This window comes from Podarcis raffonei, chromosome 6 (genome assembly GCF_027172205.1).
Source record: "Podarcis raffonei isolate rPodRaf1 chromosome 6, rPodRaf1.pri, whole genome shotgun sequence".
NCBI lineage: Eukaryota > Metazoa > Chordata > Lepidosauria > Squamata > Lacertidae > Podarcis > Podarcis raffonei.
Genome location: NC_070607.1, coordinates 11,145,539 through 11,165,910, shown reverse-complemented (window position 1 = coordinate 11,165,910; position 20,372 = coordinate 11,145,539). Strand labels below are relative to the sequence as shown.

Here is a 20,372-nt window from a genome sequence, read left to right as displayed (position 1 = left end):
GCCGCCGCCGCCGCCGCCGCAAAGGACTCTGGGAAGGAAAGAAAAAAAGGGAGCGGGTGACTTGCTCTCGAACGCGGGGGCGGGGCGGCTCCGGCGGAGCCACGCCCACCAAGCCCCGCCTTCCTCCGTCCCCGCCGCGCGCCGAGGTCGCCTGGGTGGCGTCGCTTTGCGCTGTCATTAGGCTAATTGGGCAAGTGCTGGACTTTTGACAACATGCATATGTGAGAACACATATATATATAAAACACACCCAAAATCTGCATGTTGTCGAAGTCCATATCTTATAGATTTCTGAGGGTGCCTCCTTTTTCAAAAGAAATTCAATTTTTTTAAATTAATTTTCCATTTTATTTTATTTATTTTTTCGTTTCCATAGCACTTTCTATTTTTAATAAAAATCTTTTTTAAATAAATTTTTATTAAGTACAAATTAGAAAACACATATTTACAACAAAAGAGAATACAAAGGAAAAAGAAAATACATATAACCAAGGAAAAAAGTTAGAGAATACTTTGCCTCTTTTCATATTTACAGTTATTTATTCCTCTATAAAATGCTATTCACAATAAAGGAGTGAAATGAAAGATAAGATATCAGAAAAAATAAAAAAAGAACGAAGAAAAAATTAAGAAGTAAAAAAAAGGATCATAGGTGAAAATTTTTAAAAGTAGATAAGTATTCACTATACATATAATAAAAATCTCAAAGCGGTTTAAAAGGTAAGGGTAAAGGGACCCCTGACCATTAGGTCCAGTCGTGGCCGACTCTGGGGTTGCGGCGCTCATCTCACTTTATTGGCCGACGGAGCCGGCATACAGCTTCCGGGTCATGTGGCCAGCATGACTAAGCTGCTTCTGACGAATCAGAGTAGCGCATGGAAATGCTGTTTACCTTCCCGCCGGAGCAGTACCTATTTATCTACTTGCACTTTGACGTGCTTTTGAACTGCTAGGTTGGCAGGAGCAGGGACCGAGCAACGGGAGCTCACCCCGTCGTGGGGATTCGAACCGCCGACCTTCTGATCGGCAAGTCCTAGGCTCTGTGGTTTAATCCACAGCGCCACCCGCATCCCAAAGCGGTTTACAGAATATTAAAACAATAGCGGGGCGATGTTCCTCCAGCCTCAAGAGTATAGCTGTCAACTTTTCCCTTTTTTAAGGGAAATTCCCTTATTCCGAATAGGATTCCTCGCAAGAAAAGGGAAAAGTTGACAGCTGTGCTCAAGAGGAACCCCTGTTGTAGGGCTGGGTGAGTCTGGGCCTTGCCCCCTAGGCCACTGGAAAGGGCTTTGCAGGGAGTGGCATGCCATGCCCCTGGAACACCTGCAAAACAATCTGAAGCCCTGATGTAGCCAAGCCCCAGGTCTAACACTGTCTCTTCTGCAACTACTTAAAAATGTCCTGCAAAATTGCTACCTCCGAATATACAGTGGTACCTCGGGATGCGAACGGGATCCATTCCGGAGCCCTGTTTGCATCCCGAAGCAAACGTAACCTGTGTCCGCGCGTCTGCGCGTGTCACGTTTCGGCGCTTCTGCGCATGCGCGTGAAGTCATTTTGACGGTCTGCGCATGCGCACACAGTGAAACCCGGAAGTAACGTGCTCCGTTACTTCTGGATCGCCGCGGAGCACAAACCGAATTTGCCTAAAACCAAGCGTATTCATCCCGAGGTATGACTGTTTTCACCTTGAGTGCATTGCTATGTTATGTAAGATTATCCAAACAGTTTTGTATATAATTTTTATTAAATTTTCTGTTTTACAATTTAAAATACTCATTTTTACATCCTTAAGATATCAATAACTTCCCTTCTTCTCTTTCCATGGTTCATTTTGCATATCATAAATCCCTGCATACTTTACAAAAACTAAACCATTCAGTGTTCCGTCAGTACATCCATCAAAACTTGTTCACACTGTTGAATTTATCTTAATGCTGCCAGCGTTTTCAGCTGTACACAATTATTTCCCATATATTCAATAAACGTTTTCCAATCTTCTCTAAACCTATGTTCTTCTTCTCTTTTTCTATATGTCTGTGAGTTGTGCATATTCTGTCAACTTAAGTTGCCATTCTTCTTTGGTTGGGACCTCGCTCGTTTTCCATTTTGGGGTGATTATCCAAATGGTTTTGGACCAGCAAGTTGTTAAAATCTTGCATGCTTTTGAAGTTTCCAGTTGTTGATTCTCATCTTTCCGTGTTCAGCCATAGCTGGACTATTCCTTTGCATTTTCTAAGCTCTCTCCCCCCCCCTTTTCTGGAAGTGGGCAAGTAGCCCCTAACTGTGGGCATTAACCACTGTTAATGAACGTCAATAGGAGTATAGCATCTAGATCAAGGGAAGTAATAGTGCCACTGTATTCTGCTCTGGTCAGACCTCACCTGGAGTACTGTGTCCAGTTCTGGGCACCACAGTTCAAGAAGGACACTGACAAACTGGAACGTGTCCAGAGGAGGGCAACCAAAATGGTCAAAGGCCTGGAAACGATGCCTTATGAGGAACGGCTAAGGGAGCTGGGCATGTTTAGCCTGGAGAAGAGGAGGTAAAGGAGTGATATGATAGCCATGTTCAAATACATAAAAGGATGTCACATAGAGGAGGGAGAAAGGTTGTTTTCTGCTGCTCCAGAGAAGTGGACACGGAGCAATGGATCCAAACTACAAGAAAGAAGATTCCACCTAAACATTAGGAAGAACTTCCTGACAGTAAGAGCTGTTCGACAGTGGAATTTGCTGCCAAGGAGTGTGGTGGAGTCTCCTTCTTTGGAGGTCTTTAAGCAGAGGCTTGACAACCATATGTCAGGAGTGCTCTGATGGTGTTTCCTGCTTGGCAGGGGGTTGGACTCGATGGCCCTTGTGGTCTCTTCCAACTCTATGATTCTATGATTCTATGAACGTGCACCGAGTTTGTGCTACAGTTTTTGAAATGAAGGAGCGTCTCCACCCCCATCGCTCTGCTCGGACACTGAGGTCCAGTTCCCAAGGCCTTCTGGCGGTTCCCTCCCTGCAAGAAGTGAGGTTACAGGGAACCAGGCACAGGGGCTTCTCGGTAGTGGCACCCGCCCTGTGAAACTCCCTCCCATCCAGTGTCAAGGAAATAAACAATTATCTGGCTTTCAGAAGATATCTGAAGGCAGCCCTGTTTAGGGAAGTTTTTAATGACTGATGTTTTAATGTACAGTGGTACCTCAGGTTAAGTACTTAATTCATTCCGGAGGTCCGTTCTTAACCTGAAACTGTTCTTAACCTGAAGCACCACTTTAGCTAATGGGGCCTCCCACTGCCGCTGCGCTGCCGGAGCACGATTTCTATTCTCATCCTGAAGCAAAGTTCTTAACCTGAAACACTATTTCTGGGTTAGCGGAGTCTGTAACCTGAAGCGTATGTAACCTGAGGTACCACTGTAATATGCTCCTCTAATGGGGCCTCCCACTGCCGCCGCGCTGCCGGAGCACAATTTCTGTTCTCATCCTGAAGCAAAGTTCTTAACCCGAGGTATTATTTCTGGGTTTGCGGAGTCTGTAACCTGAAGCGTATGTAACCCGAGGTACCACTGTATTTTTAATCTCTTGTTGGAAGCCGCCCAGAGTGGCTGGGGAAACCCAGCCAGATGGGTGAGGTATAAATAATAATTAACAACAACAATAATAATAATAATAATTGATGTTAGATCTTCATCTGTTTCACAGAGGGGGTAGCTACCGCCCGCCCCCCCCTTGGGGCGGAGAATGTGGAACAGGATTTTAGAACCTTCTCCTGCTCAGTTCTGGACTGGTTTGCAGTACTTTTCTTTATACAGAATCAACTTTTTTCTGTAGGACTATTGTTGTGCCCTATGCAGCTGGTGGGTTTGAGGGATTAGTGGATGCTGGGAAGTGATCGCCTGTCAGCGATAGTTAGACAGTAAGCCCTATTATGTTCTATGCAGCTGAATGGTAATAGCCAAGGGGGAAGTGCGAACCAAAGTGGCAGTGCTGAAATATGTTCTCTGTACAGTTAAGAGCTGGCGGACAGGTGCGAAAAGATACTTTCAACAAAGAAAGAGAGAAGGAAGCAGGAGTGAATTCCTGGTTAGCAGAAACGGGTTCTCAAAACCCTGGCAGCTCGTGACACCAGCTGATTTTGTAATCTGGGCACACAAGCCTCAGTGAACGACTTTCTCCCCCTTGGTAGAATAATAATAATATTTTTATTATTTATACCTCGCCCTTCCTGGTTTAAAAACCAGGCTCAGGGCAGCTAACAGCAAATATAAAACACTGATTAAAATGTGACTTAAAAACAGGATAAAATACAAGATAAAATGCTGCATTGATATCAATAAAATTCAAAAATTCAGGGGTCGGGGGGGACACCCAGTCAGTAGACACCAAATGATCACCAGGACTAACTGGCCAAGTTGGTCCTACAAGGGCCAGCAAGGAGACCAGGGAAGAATTTAAATGTGGGGTCCCAAAAGGGGTTTCTTCATAGAAGGGAGAAGGGAATAGAGGATCAGGCTAATTCAAATTGAAGGCCAGGCAGAATAGCTCTGTCTTACAGGCCCTGCGAAAGGAGATCAAGGCCTGCAGGGCCCTAGTCTCATGGGACAGAGCATTCCACCAGGTCGGAGCCATCACTGAAAAAGCCCTGGCCCTGGTGGAGGATAGTCTGGCTTCTTTAGGGCCCGGGACATTTAAGCTATTATTATTCATGGACCTTAGACACCTTGATTGTTAAGTTGTGGGTGAACATATCAGACGACACAGTGATTCTTCAACTGAACTGAAGGGTTCAGCCAGCCTGCTTATATAGAGCTCCACTAGAATGCAACAGTAACCATTTTCTGTAACTATCCAATCACTGAACGTCACTTTCAATCCCTTATTTCCATATGTGGACCTGAGTGAAAACTATCTACAGTATCTCCCTGCTGGCCCAGGGTGAGAACTTCAGTACATAATATTGATGACATCACCTCCAATACAGGAGATAGGAAGCTCAGCCCCACTTCCCAAACAGAACAAACTGACAATAACTTATAATAAGACTAAACCTTAACGCTATATACAGAACACCACACCAGAAGGAAGAGAGATAGAAAGAAAAAGGAAACCCCGGCTCCTTCTGGCCTTGTTATTATAGTCAGCATGACCTCAAAGCAGAGATAACAGAGCCAGTTTAAGCCATCTGTACTCAGCTTCTATGGAGGAATAACCCAAACATCATGAAGTTATCTCCTGCTTGGACTACTGCAATGCGCTCTACGTGGGGCTACCTTTGAAGGTGACCCAGAAACTGCAATTAATCCAGAATGCAGCAGCTAGACTGGTGACTGGGAGTGGCCGCCGGGACCACATAACACCGGTCCTGAGAGATCTGAATTGGCTCCCAGTGTGTTTCTGAGCACAATTCAAAGTGTTGGTGCTGACCTTTAAAGCCCTAAACAGCCTCGGTCTTGTATACCTGAAGAAGCATCTCCACACCCATCATTCTGCACGGACACTGAGATCCAGCGCAGAGGGCCTTCTGGCGGTTCCCTCATTGCGAGAAGTGAGGTTACAGGGAACCAGACAGAGGGCCTTCTTGGTAGTGGCGCCCGCCCTTTGGAACGCCCTCCCTTCAGATGTGAAGGAAATAAGTAGCTATCTTATCTTTAAAAGACATCTGAAGGCAGCCCTGTTTAGGGAAGTTTTTAATATTTAATGCTGTATTGTTTTTAACACTCGATTGGAAGCCGCCCAGAGTGGCTGGAGAAACTCAGCCAGATTGGTGGGGTATAAATAATAAATTATTATTATAATATTATTATTATTATGAACCTTCTGCTTGTTTCTTTCACACAGGGAAGCTTCCAGAATGCTCTTGAATGAAGTAGAATAAGAAAGATCTCTACACATCAGATCAAATACTTTCTGCACTAAGAAATGCACCCTTCCCTCTCCTGAAAAACGGTGGGCAACCAGAGCTGATTCAGTCCCAAACGTAGTTTGGAACGGGTCTAAAAGATAATCAGTTTCCTCCAATAATGTCAGTCAGTTTTATTGCACATAGCCAAAGGCTGCCGCAATGTACACAGAATCATTCAACAATTAAAAGAAAATATACTGAATTGATACAAAAATCTTAAAATACTTATATTATCAAGACTTTACCTACTTATATTATCAAGACTTTGCCTACTCTAAACAGAGCTATAAAAGTACCTTAATATACAAATTAAGATATTAAACAATAAAATTTATAAGCTAAAATTATCACATGGCCACTAATATATTTAAAAATAAATGTTAATTAATACAATGTGCAATTATATTCAGAGTTTGGTGGGCTCAGTGGGTTAGACCACAGCACCACCTGAGTCTCACCCAAGGACACACCTGAACAATGACCAATGCCCTCTTGAGATAACCCCATGGAGCTGGCGATCAGGAAGTCCTGAATAACAACCTTGGTGAGGACATTTGTTCCCCAAGACAGCAGTTATGAATTTCTCCAACATCATGCCAGAGACTGCCTTTGCCAGCTCAGTCATTGAGGCTGCTATACAGCGGGGTCAATAGCACACAAGCACCCCCCCATCCTTTTACCTTTGCCCCCACACCAGGTGCTGACCAGGAGATGGTTCTAGTTGACTAGAAGAGGAGATATAAGAGGGCGTAGCTTGCATGACAGGTACAGGAGCCCTATCCTGTTAGCATATCTGTACCTATGAAAGGGACGCGGGTGGCGCTGTGGGTTAAACCACAGAGCCTAGGACTTGCCGATCAGAAGGTCGGCAGTTCGAATCCCCACGACGGGGTGAGCTCCCGTTGCTCGGTCCCTGCTCCTGCCAACCTAGCAGTTCGAAAGCATGTCAAAGTGTAAGTAGATAAATACGGTAGGTACCTGAAATATACTCAGAGTCGCAAAGTGATTTCATGCTATTTATTCAGCTCATAGTGGTGAGGAGGAATGAATTAATGTCCCCTCAAAGTATCTGCTTTATATACATTATTTACACAATGGGCTGCACATGATTGGCTAATTCCGCAATTCTACTGTAAGCCAATCAGGTTGTGGATTCACTTCTATCTGGAGCATGATTGGGTGGTTCCTGCCAACCAATCATACTGCTGCATTGTTCTAGGACCAATCAGACTGCTGCATTCTGAATCCTATTGTTCTAGGACCAATCAGACTGCTGCCTTTTGGATCCTATTGTTCTAGGACCAATCAGACTGCTGCAGTTTGGATCCTATTCAACTCAGTACATAACAGTACCGCTCCAGCGGGAAGGTAAACGGCGTTTCCGTGCGCTGCTCTGGTTCGCCAGAAGCGGCTTAGTCATGCTGGCCACATGACCCTGAAGCTGTACGCCAGCTCCCTCAGCCAATAAAGCGAGATGAGCGCCGCAACCCCAGAGTTGGCCCCGACTGGCCCTAATGGTCAGGGGTCCCTTTACCTTTACCTATAAGTCTTTACCTATAAGTCCCTTTACCTTTACCTATAAGTCTGAAAATAAACCCTCTGTTGAGCTGAAATATCACACTTCAAATCCTCTCAAGACATCTCTTGTGTTATTATGCACTGCCACCTTGTGGAGATTTTCCATGAGGATTGTGTGGTAAGAGAGACCGCAAGATCTCCCAGATATGACAAGAGGGGCTTGCAGCAAGTTGCAATCCTATGCCCGTCTACTCAGAAATAAATCCTAGTGAATTAAATTGAACTTGCTTCGTGATAAATTTATGTAGGATTGCAGATCTTCATCCAGGATAAAAGGGACCAATCTTTCCCTCTCCATTGGGTAGATGTACTTGAAAATGCCATTTATAAATACTGGAAATAAATAAATGATAAAAAAATTGAGAAATGAGTGAATACACATGCGTGAATCAACTGAGGAATTTGTTATTGTTAGGTAATATGTAACATGAAAACATTACATTCTGCATGGTTGTAACAAGCTATAATTGCAAGTTGTTATGTTTAATAAATTCTGAAATAAGAATTAAGCCATGTGTTAGCATTTCAAATTCACTGTGGTTTTAAAGCAATACATTACATCGGGCTTGTTGTATGTGTGTGTGTGTTTTAGGAGTCCCATCACTTTAAGATTAATAAACCTACTTGTGTAAGCTCAGTTCTTCATCGGAACTAGCTTTGGCTGTTTGTTGTCTTCAGGCTTGGAGGAAGTGTATGATTGAGATAATCATCGCCCACAGTATTTACATAGCTTCACATTGGTAACAGTTGCTATCTAGGAAAAAAAACACATCATGCCTGCTTAATGCAGTATTTCTGAAACTGTGCTGAGTTTTGCCTCCCCTATGATCCTAAACTTTGCACTGTCTTAACATCCCATCTCCTTGGTACCAGCCATTTGCACCCAGCAGAGCTACTGTTTCTGCCTTTTTTAGTGGTGCTGCAAAGCCACAGAAAAGACCATACAGTGATACCTCGGGTTACAGACGCTTCAGGTTACGTTTTTTCGGGTTGCGGACCGCCGAAACCTGGAAGTACCGGAACGGGTTAATTCCTGGTTTCGGCGGTAGTGCATGCACAGAAGTGCTAAATTGTGCTTTGCACATGCGCAGACACACCGAATCGCAACCCACGTGTGCGCAGACGCGCCGCTGTGGGTTGCAAATGTGCATCCCACACAGATCACGTTCGCAACCCGAGCATCCACTGAATTTAAGAAATCAGGACCAAATGTATTTGCAGACCTAAGGACTCCCGACGGCATGTGTATGTTATCATAAGCTCGTTTTCTCACAATCACCCATAGTTTGGATCAGAGTTGGAAAACATTGCAAGCCCGTGCTGTATGTTTATATGGTTATTGTGTTATATCAGGCATATGCAAACTCGGCCCTTCTGATGTTTTGGGACTACAACTCCCATAATCCCTGACCACTGGTCCTGTTAGCTAGGGATGATGGGAGTTGTAGTCCCCAAAACATCTGGAGGGCCGAGTTTGCCTATGCCTGTGTTATATGCTTTATTGAAAAATAAAAATGTAACAGAAGAGGTCTTGCTACTGCCACCTCCCAGCAGAGCTATTTACACACACTTGTGCACGTGCAATTGTCTGCTTTATGACAAAAGTCTGTGGATTGAGGCACTAACATGGTTGGCATTGACAAGCGGTTGTTCTGCAGAAGAGCAGCATCCCAAGGCTTGGGCATGAAAAGCTACCGACTTCCTGGGCAGAGCTCAATAGAAAGACAACAGCAACACTAATATCAGATAGCGCAGTTGGTTAGAGCATGGTGCTGATAATGCCATGGCTGCAGGTTCGATCCCCATATAGGACAGCTACATATTTTTCCATTGCTGGGGGGTTGGATTTTAATGATCCTCTGTGTCCCTTCCAACTTTGCAATTCTGTGATTCTATGCACACTCAAAACTGAGCTCCATTTACTCTCTAGAATTTCCAGGCAGAATGGGGCTCCACTCAGGGCAGCATACCATTTTACCCCCACAATAACTCTGGGATGTAGGTTAGGCTGAGTGATAGAATGAAAGTTGTAAGCTGCATTTACAAGGTATTTGCCCATGCAGCTCAGTCTTGTTTATTCTGCGTGGTGGTAGCTCTCCAAAATCTCAGGGCAGAGATCTTTTGTGGGAATGTTCAAGGAGGCAGGAGAGGATATATTGTTTATTAATATCCTTCCAAACTTGCGCTACCAAGTTCCTTTACTTAGCAAAGTTTCACATTCCCCTTTTAAACGTGGGTTGCAGGCTTGTGTAAGCCTCTCACTATCAGGTTCCTGGTAAGTTCCCTTATATCCCTCTTAAAAGAATAAATACACCAGAATCTTGTGTAAAGTAGATAAAAGTAGTTTACTCACATTCAGTTCACAGATGGATCCCTGAAGGCAGACTTAGTTACAAAGTATATACATGTGGAGCTATTCCATATGGGGATAATCTTAGTCTCCTCTGTTGGCTGGAAGGCAACAGAGCATCTCTAGCTAAAAGCTGCTCCAACAACGGAGGAAGTCAAAAAGAGAGAGAGTGCTGCAGGCCTTGTCCCTTTTGTTACCTGGACAGGTAAGGTCACGCCCACCTCTAGTCACATGTAAAGGAAGTATGTCACAGCCAGGAGGAAACAGGAAGTTTTTGACTGGCTGGACCAAACATTCCCCCGCATGTCCACTCTAGGAAAACAAGGAATGTTGTACTTGACTGCTACTCACATCCCACATCTTTCACATCACCTGCTATTTGATCCTTTTAAACAGAGACACATGCAAAGACTGCCCTCTGCCACTCAGCTATGGGTCCTCCCTGTAGCATCCCAGATGGAGCACCTTGCCTGAAGCTTTGCTTCATGGCGGAGTATGATTTAAACTCACATATCTATTACACCATTCTGCCACTATATCTCCACAACCATACCTTTGGCATGACAACACTGTAAAGGCTTTTGAAACCTGGTTAGTATGTCTGAGTTGCACTCTATGGCCATGATCCAAAGAGGAAAGGGGGGAGGAGTGGGGGGGGGAATCAAAACATGTGCTTCATGCATGCCAGACTGTGCTGTCTCCATTGCTATGAGAGAACCACTTAGAAACCATTTCTGCAGCCTGCCCTGCAACATAAATCCTGGCCACGTCCATGCTGGCCCACCAATATTTTATTCAAGTTGGCACCCCTGATCCGGATTTACCTGTTCTGGGGGAAATTGGGCAAGTTTATTTGTGGATCTTGGGAGGGGGGTAGCCCCTTCAAATCTTTTATTGGGTGGGCCGGAGTTGCCTCCTATGATCCAGATTAAGGGGTGGGGGTTGCTGGAACGAGAGGGAGAGGTAAAGGCTGCCATTCTAAAGACAAATATGGATGCTGTGAAAAAATTACATGCAGGGGGATAACCAGAGGTATACCTCAGGGTTAGGGACGTGGGGGGCGCTGTGGGTTAAACCACAGAGCCTAAGACTTGCCGATCAGAAGGTCGGCGGTTCGAATCCCCGTGATGGGGTGAGCTCCCGTTGCTCGGTCCTTGCTTTTGCCAACCTAGCAGTTTGAAAGCACGTCAAAGTGCAAGCAGATAAATAGGTACCGCTCCGGCGGGAAGGTAAATGGCGTTTCCGTGCGCTGCTCTGGTTCGCCAGAAGCAACTTAGTCATGCTGGCCACATGACTGTACGCCGGCTCCCTCGGCCAATAAAGTGAGATGAACGCCGCAACCCCAGAGTCTGCCACGACTGGACCTAATGGTCAGGGGTCCCTTTACCTTTACCTTACCTCAGGGTTAGCAAAATTGGTGCAGAGAAGCTGAATCAATTCTTTGCATCTCTGCAGTGGCAGTTATAGGGCAGATACCAGTGCCGGAACTAAATTTGGGACATTGAGGAACTGAGGCAGATAACAATGAGAAGAGATTAAGTTCTAGGCTCAGTGGTTTAGACCACAGGTATCCATGACTGAGCTGGTGATGTTAAATTATTGAGAATAATCTTTTGGAGAATATTCTTGATTAATGAGAACATTAGAGAATTTTCATTTAAAATAGAAGAATATTCATTTTAATGCATTGAAAATGATACAATTAGTTAATATACATGTTTATTCATGGGTAAACTTGCTCACATGGCAACCAAACACTGTACAGATACTTCTATTCAATGGGGCAATGTAGTGAATTTCCATTCTTAGATTTTTTTGCACCAGACTGAAACTGAGAATTCAGCGTGAATGACTCACGTTAATCACTAAGCCTGCCACTAACCGTATATCTACCATCAACTTTGAATTCTAATTATGTTGTGTATGTATGAAATGAAGCTTTTAAAGTAAAAGGAATATTTTTTTAAAAAACTCAGGCCAGCTATATGAGCATGTTCTTTAATAAGTATATCTACCTGGTACAGTATTTTCAGTGCAACACAAAGAAAATCAATATAAAGTTTAAAATAAATGCTATTATTTCCAGGAAATAAAACACAAGTAATCAGTAACGACAAGTTACAGAACATCAGAAATGCCAGTGTTGAATTACACAATGCCCAGTAATTTAACTCAGGGCCAGATTTAAGTTTGATGAGGCCCTAAGCTTCTGAAGGTAATGGGGCCCTTTATATGTCCACCTCTCCTTTGTCAACAACAAATTGTCACTGATTTTTGTGTTGAATATATGCTATATGGCAGGGATGTCCAACAGGTAGATCGTGATCTACTGGTGGATTGTGAGGGGTCTGTGGAAGATTGTGGGGACCCCACCTCACCCCCCCAAAAAGCTCAATAACTTTGGTAGATCACTGCCAGTTTTTTTTTTTTTTATAGTGGGAGTAGATCTCTTGTCTCTTGAAAGTTGGACATTCCTGCTATATGGTAATTTATGGACCTAATAGGTATCTAAATGGGACGCAGGTGGCGCTGTGGGTTAAACCACAGAGCCTAGGACTTGCTGATCAGAAGGTCGGCGGTTCGAATCCCTGCGGCGGGGTGAGCTCCCATTGCTCGGTCCCTGCTCCTGCCAACCTAGCAGTTCGAAAGCACGTCAAAGTGCAAGTAGATAAATAGGTACCGCTTCGGCGGGAAGGTAAACAGCGTTTCCGTGCACTGCTCTGGTTCGCAGAAGCGACTTAGTCATGCTGGCCACATGACCCGGAAGCTGTATGCTGGCTCCCTCGGCCAGTAAAGCGAGATGAGTGCCGCAACCCCAGAGTCGGTCACGACTGGACCTAATGGTCAGGGGTCCCTTTACCTTTTAGGTATCTAAAGCCATTTGCACACAACAAAATATGTATTTTATCAAAGTCATTGTTGAACTTACATTTTGGAAAAGTACATTCAGGTTTTTTTTTCTCCTTTAATTTTTTTTGGGGCCCCCAAGAGAGTGGGGCCCTAAACTATAGATTGTTTAGCTTATATGTAAATCTGGCATACTATAAATCCATATGCTATATGGGAGGGATGTCCAATAGGTAGATCGTGATCTACTGGAAGATAGATTGTGGTAGTTCGCAGGACCCCACCTCACCCCCCCAAAAAAGCTCAATAACTTTGGTAGATCACTGCCATTTTTTTTTTATATAGTGGGAGTAGATCTCTTGTCTCTTGAAAGCTGGACATGCCTGCTATATGGTAATTTATGTACCTAATAGGTATCTATTTGCACATAACAAAATATGTATTTTATCAAAGTCAATGTTGAACTTCTATTTTGGAAACGTACATCCAGGATTTTTTCCCCCCTTTAATTTTTTTTTGGGGGCCCCCAAGGGAGTGGGGCCATAAGCTATAGCTTGTTTATTTTATATGAAAATCCGGCACTGCCCCCCTGGCTGGATTAAAACCGTGTTCGTGGAAGACCATCTTACTCAGCTACGAGGGATCGCCAAAGATAGCAGAAGAGAAGCAGCAGCTTCGAGCGCTTCTCGCCAAATCCTGGCGACCCTCTTGCCCGGAGGCGCTGCGGGGAGGAGGCGCCTGCGAGGGCGGCGCCCTCGGGCGGTAGGAAGTTTATGCGCCGGGGGTGGAGACCGAGATGAGAAAAGCGCCCGGGCTGCAGCCGCTGCCCGACAGAGCGAACGCGGCGAGGAAGAAGAGCTCGCCAAGATCGCCAACTCCTTCCCGGGTTTGTTGTTGCGCTTGCCGCTCTCCTTCGCTGCCTCCGCCGCCCCTTCGAGCACCGGCCAGCCATGGGCGGATCGGGATCCAGTTTGCTCGACGAGAGCAAGTGCACCTACATCCGAGGTAAGCCAGGCTCGGGGAATGGGCAAAAAAGGAACTTTGCAAGGGGAAAAAAAGAACCCCAACTTTGGAGAAAGAAGTGTGCGTTTTTGCGCGCGCGCTTGGGGCGCACGGGGTCGTGTGAAAGCCTTGCGCCAGGCAGCGAGGAACTTTTCCAAACTCGCGTTTGGAAAGGAGATCCCCCTCTGCGCTGCCACGCGCTCGGCTGGGCTGCCAGCTTCCCTGGAGCTTGGAAGTGCGAAAGCGGCATCCAGCCGAAAGGAGGAGCGTCGACTCTGGAGATGATCCCTGGACCTCTCCAAGGATGAAGGAGGGTTGTGTGGTTGTTGCGTGCGTGCTATTTCGGGGCCGATTCCGGGCTCTTTTAGCGGTTTGGCTCTAAATAGCAGCGGACACGGATAGCAGCTGACACGCACGTGGGAAGGAGACCATGCGGAGGGGGGATCGGGCTCCCGGGGGTTTGTTTTGCTCGCCGTCTGAACATAACGCGTGCAGCGCGATCCTATGCGTTTTCACGCTCGGGCGAAGCAGGGTTTGGTGCCCGTGAGTGTGTTAACTTTAACTTGGGCGTGAGTCCCATAGAACTCAGCAGGACTTACTTCTGAGTAGACCCGGACCGTGGCCTAGGATTCTCCCCCCCCCCCGTTGCACCCTAAGTTCCGCGCAGTCAAATCTGGGTTCAGCTGCCGGGGTGGCGGATCGAGGCGCAAACCAGCTAGAAATATATACAGTACATAGGAGAAAGTGGCGAGTGGAGGAATTTGACAGAGAGGTGCTACTTTGCTATTTACAGTCTGCAAATGGAAAAAGAATGGTAGATTTGTGGCAGCTGTGCAACGGTGGAATTCTGATACTTGGTGGAATATATAGCATTTACCTGTTATAATCAGCTTTGGACTGAGTAATTACAACTTAACCCTATAATGCATTTTCTCATTGCTGCTCAAAACCCCCTAAAGGAGATTTTAGACATTGTGTCAGTTACTGCGACTATTTATCAGTTAGTTAATCCATTAGTAGCACATCTTGATAGCTAAAATACGTTGAGTACAAGTTTTCATACAAATTGCAGATGGGAAGCAAAATCGGGATTCCCTCCTAGAAATAGAAATAGAAATAGAAATAGAAATAGAAATATCTTTATTGTCATTGCCCCCTCTCAGGGACAACGAAATTACTTGACTGCTCCATAAAAACACTAATTAAAACAATACAGTATAATACAGCAAGGAAGATTAGATGACTTTCAAAGTCCAGGCTTCCCATTCAGGGCCGAGATCGCTCTGGAGAAGAAGCTGTTCTTAAGACGGCTCGTTCTTGTCTTCATCGTCCTGTATCTCCGTCCCGACGGCAGGAGCTCGAAGAGACAGTGACCAGGATGCGATGGATCTTTTACTATGTCCAGTGCCTTCCTATGGCACCTTGTGGCATAAATCTGCTCTAAGGTGGAGAGTGGGCAGCCAACAATGCTCTCTGCTGCCTTAACAACTCTGCACAACCCCATCCTGTCCTGGGTAGTACAGCTTCCGTACCACACACATAAGCCATAAGTGAGCACGCTCTCAATGGCACAGTGATAGAAGGCAAGCAGCAGTTTCTGCGGAAGATGGTTTTTCCTTAGAATTCTCAAAAAGTACAGTCTCTGCTGCGCCTTCTTCACAAGCCCCCTTGTGTTGACACTCCAGGACAGATCCTCTTGTAATTCAATGCCCAAAAATCTGAACGTTGTTACCCTCTCCACACAGACCCCATCAATCAAAAGTGGCTGGATATTGCTCTTCTGTCTCCTGAAGTCCACCACAAGCTCCTTTGTCTTCCTTGTATTTATGAGCAAGTTGTTAGCTCTGCACCACTCTGTCAGCCGCTCCACCTCATCTCTATAGTCCGTTTCACCCTCCCTTTCAGGGATGAGCCCAATCACGGTTGTGTCATCTGCAAATTTGACAACCCTATTACTAGGGTGAGCAGCGACACAATCGTACGTGTAGAGAATATAAAGGAGCGGACTGAGTACGCATCCCTGTGGTGTTCCTATGTTAGTCTTAAGCATTTTAGAGGTATAAGGGCCCAACCGAACCCTCTGGGAGCGGTCTGACAAAAAGTCCAATATCCACCCACAAAGTGATAACGGAAGCCCCAGATCTTCCAGTTTAGACATCAGACGCTGTGGTAGAATGGTATTAAATGCCGAGCTGAAATCTAAAAAAAGCAGTCTGGCATAACCCCCCCGCTGCTCCAAATGTGCAAGGACGGCATGGAGGGCAATCGCCACAGCGTCCTCTGTCGATCTTTTCGTTTTATAAGCAAACTGGAATGTGTCCAGTCCCTCTGGTAGGCAGGCAATGACATGATTTCGTACCAGCTTTTCAAAGCACTTCATGATTATAGGTGTGAGTGCTACTGGACGAAAGTCATTCAGATCTTCCGGGTTAGGTTTTTTTGCTATTGGAACGATAATAGAGGACTTTAGGCAGGATGGAACAATAGCCTGGGCTAGGGATCGATTTAAAATCCCAGTGAAAACTCCTGCTAGTTGATCTGCACAGTCTCTCAATACCCTTCCAGCTACCCCATCTGGCCCTGTGGCCTTCCTTGGGTTGATTCCCTTCAACACCTTCCTCATCTCTTCTTTTTCCACAGAGACTGCTACATTCCCTTGTACTGATGATGGTGATGGTGGTGATGATGGCAAAGCCTTCTCAGGGAGTGGTGGTGGTGGTGGTAAAGCCTCAGCAGGTGTTGCTGCAGATGTTACTTCAAAACGGGCAAAAAAGGCATTCAAATCCTCTGCGAGGGATGCCCCTCCCTCGTCTGCCAGGGAATCCTTGGATTTATACCCTGTTAATTCTTGTACACCTTGCCACACCTGCCTGGTGTTGTTACTTTGTAGATGATTCTCCAGCCGCTGTCTATACGCCTCCTTTGCTACACGGATACCTCTCTTTAGATCCGCTCTAGCTAAGCTGTACAGCGACTTATTTCCACTTCTGAAAGCAGTATTTCTTGCCTTTAGCAACCCCTGGACCTCCCTTGTCATCCAGGGCTTCCTGTTTGGGTAGATCTTTATCCGACGCCTCTGTGTTACATTGTCAGTGCAGAACCTGATATAGTCCAACACTTGCTCAATATGAGTCTCTACATCCTGTTGGGCGAATACCTCCCAATCGGTGTCATGAAAACAGTCTTGTAGTTGTTGGGATGCTTCAGCTGGCCATATTGTAATATCCCTCTTTATATGCTGGAGTCCGTTTCCTCAATGGAATATATTCAGGAGTCAGGAGCAGGGACACATGATCAGATTGGCCTAGATGTGCCAATGGTTCGGCCTTATAGGCCTGTTTAACATTTGTATACAGCCTGTCCAGAGTCTTTTCTCCCCTGGTTGCACACTTTATGTGTTGATAGAATTTAGGTAGAACCACTTTCAAATCTGCCTGGTTGAAATCCCCGCATACAAGAAATGCAGCCTCGGGATACTTGCCTTGTTGCCTGCTAATGGCATCATGCAGAAGACCCATTGCCTCTTTGGTGTTCGCATCAGGTGCAATGTATACTATAGTTATCAGTACTGCTGTAAATTCTCGGGGGATATATATAGGTCTGCATTTAAGCGTCATAAATTCCTATACAAGACAGAAGGGGGAATGCTTGCTGTAGGACAGGCACCCCCAAACTCTGCCCTCCAGCTGTTTTGGGACTACAATTCCCATCATCCCTGACCACTGGTCCTGTTAGCTAGGGATGATGGGAGTTGTAGTCCCAAAACAGCTGGAGGACTGAGTTTGGGGATGCCTGCTGTAGGATAATGTCTACTGCTTTATTTTTCTTAGATGTAGATTTCTTTAACTGGGTGACCACGCCATCAAAATATGCATCCCATTGATGTTGCCCCTAAGCAGACGCTTTCAGGGTATTTCATCCTGTACCAAAACATCAATAAAATCATTTCATTTACAAGAAAGCAAACCAGACACCTGAACAACGTAACTTAGCTGAAAAATCCAATTAACAGTGAGCTACTGTATGGGGTGGACGCAGGTGGTGCTGTGGGTAAAACCACAGAGCCTAGGACTTGCCGATCAGAAGGTCAGGGGTTCGAATCCCCGCGACGGGGTGAGCTCCCATTGCTCGGTCCCTGCTCCTGCCAACCTAGCAGTTCGAAAGCACCTCAAAGTGCAAGTAGATAAATAGGTACCGCTCTGGTAGGAAGGTAAACGGCATTTCCGTGTGCTGCTCTGGTTCGCCAGAAGTGGCTTATTCATGCTGGCCACATGACCCGGAAGCTGTACGCTGGCTCCCTCGGCCAATAAAGCGAGATGAGCGCTGCAACCCTAGAGTCGGCCACGACTGGACCTAATGGTCAGGGGTCCCTTTACCTTTACCTTACTGTATGGGGTGTTCGGAGAGAGGAGGTACCTCTGTTGGGGACACATCGTGCTCCTACTTGGGGTAGTTTGTGTTGGTCCCCATCCTGCACTCAGCCCCCACCTATGGCTCCTAGGTGCTGTCAATGTGCAACAGTGGCCACACCCTGGGAACAGTCTTGATCGGTCAGCTAAATCAGGTGACGGTAGCCAAGAGGTTTCAAACCCTTGGTGTATTAGGGACTTTGTGAAGACAGGCTCTGGTAGATTGTGTGGACAAGACAAATGGTGGGTCCAGTGGTCAAGAAGGCAGTTTCTGCATTTGCTGTAAAGGGAAGTTGGGCACAGATGGGGCTCATTGACCTCGAAAGGTAACCCATCTAGGAGAAGGAAAGCTCCGGGATGTGAGGGCGATCTGGCTGCGACATCTGTCACCCCATTGATCGCCAGGGTTGATTCGGCTGATCTGGCTGGCTAGGCGGGTGTCCCCTTCCTCCCTCACCGCTCCATGTGCGTCCCTCCCGAAGCTGCGCGCTCGGTGGAAGAGGACGACCATCCCAGATAGAAGGAGTGTACCGTTCTTCAGTCAAGGGTATACGATAGCTGCGCTCCCCTGCTAGAACCTCCAAACAAGCTCGAGAAGGAAAGCTCCGATCTGAAATCTCTGCAGCCTTGTGGAATATCTTTGGGAGAAGAAAATGCTAAGGTGTAAACCCTGCACAAATCCAGAGTCGCTAAGACAGTTGGAGGACGGTACACCTCCTCCTGACAACTCCAGCAGCCAAGCTGGTCCCAAAACATCTTGTTCTGCTTTCTTTTGGACCACATCAGCAAGGCTGAGAGGGAGGTCTTGTCTTCTGGGCAGCCCAGGATCTTACATTATTATAAATTGTATTAGTATTTCCCACACAACAACAACACGAAAAGTATCGAAAAATAACAATACACAAAACACAAAAACCAGCATACGAAAAAACAAATCCATATCTTACAAGTGAATAATATAAACACTAAAAAGAAAAACAAACATTGACTTCCACCAATCCCACAGCACCTCCTTTACCTCTCATTGTGTCTTCCTGTCTTCCTGTTTTCCTTATTATCTCTATCCTAGCATCTAGATATAAATCCCTCTTTCTTATCCTTTCACTTCACAAGGTTATTCCAGACTCAGCCAGATTTCTGTCCTCAGACCTTGGCTTTTAAGGTATTCATTTAGGCACTCCCATTCCTTTTTCATTTCACTTTTTGGTTTTTGTCTTATTATATCTGTCAGTTTGGCTAATTCTAAATATTCTGAAAGCTTACATAACCATTCCATAACCAATGGTTATAGCCCAGGACCTTCTTACAGACCACCCAGGCTTGTGCCCCAGGGAGGTCACTTGGGTGCTAATAATAATAATAATAATAATAATAATTATTATTATTATTATTATTATTATTATTATTATTATTATTATTATTATTATACCCTGCCCATTTGGCTGGTTTTCCCCAGCCACTCTGTGCGGCTCCCAACAGAATTAAAAGCAGAATAAAGCACCAAACATGAAAAAGTTCCCTAAACAGCGTGATTTCACCTCCAGAGGCGCACTCCGTTGTCCCTTGAGACAGTCGGATGCCAACAACACTGTTGCAAAAACCCTTCTGAATAGATACGCCTTAACTAGCTTTTTAAAATAGATAGTCAGTGATTAGGGTGGGAGTGCATTCCACGAAGCTGTTGTTGCCACCAAGTAAAAGAAACCCCAGCTGCATTTTTGCCACCTGCCTGACTCTAAGATCTCTGAGCAGGTGGGGGTGCATAGAAGAGGATACATCTCTTTCAGTCCTTTCTGTAACATCATTGAGTACAGAACATAGTGCTTTACAACTCTGACAAACTTTGCTCGTGACATCCCTTTGAGGTAGACCAGGCTGAAGCAAAGCAGGTATGGATTTGGCCAGTCTTTGGATGAGAGCCCATGATGGCTCCACTTAAGAACAAACAGAATTATAATATATAATTATTTAAAGACATGTTAAAATGAAGGAGGGTATGCAGACTGGCTGTAGGTTAATGTTTCTAAGAAATGTTTAGTTAAGCCCAAAACATATCCAAAAAACTGGATCATGCTCTAATACAGGGGTAGGCAACCTAAGGCCCGGGGGCCAGATGTGGCCCAATTGCCTTCTAAATCCGGCCTGCGGACGGTCCAGGAATCAGCGTGTTTTTACATGAATAGAATGCATGCTTTTATTTAAAATGCCTTTCTGGGTTATTTGTGGGGCCTGCCTGGTGTTTTTACATGAGTAGAATGTGTGCTTTCATTTAAAATGCATCTCTGGGTGATTTGT

General features: G+C 45.5%; 1 protein-coding gene across 1 annotated transcript in view; it reads left to right on the top strand.

The window, feature by feature from the left end:
* Positions 1 to 13,446: 13,446 nt before the first annotated feature.
* Positions 13,447 to 20,372, top strand: part of NIBAN1 (niban apoptosis regulator 1) — a 109,257-nt gene continuing 102,331 nt past the window's right edge. Inside the window, exon 1 of the mRNA XM_053391393.1 lies at positions 13,447 to 13,671. Within this exon, the coding sequence (XP_053247368.1) occupies positions 13,617 to 13,671 (55 nt within the window). The 5' untranslated portion in view covers positions 13,447 to 13,616. The remainder of the gene's footprint in view (positions 13,672 to 20,372) is intronic.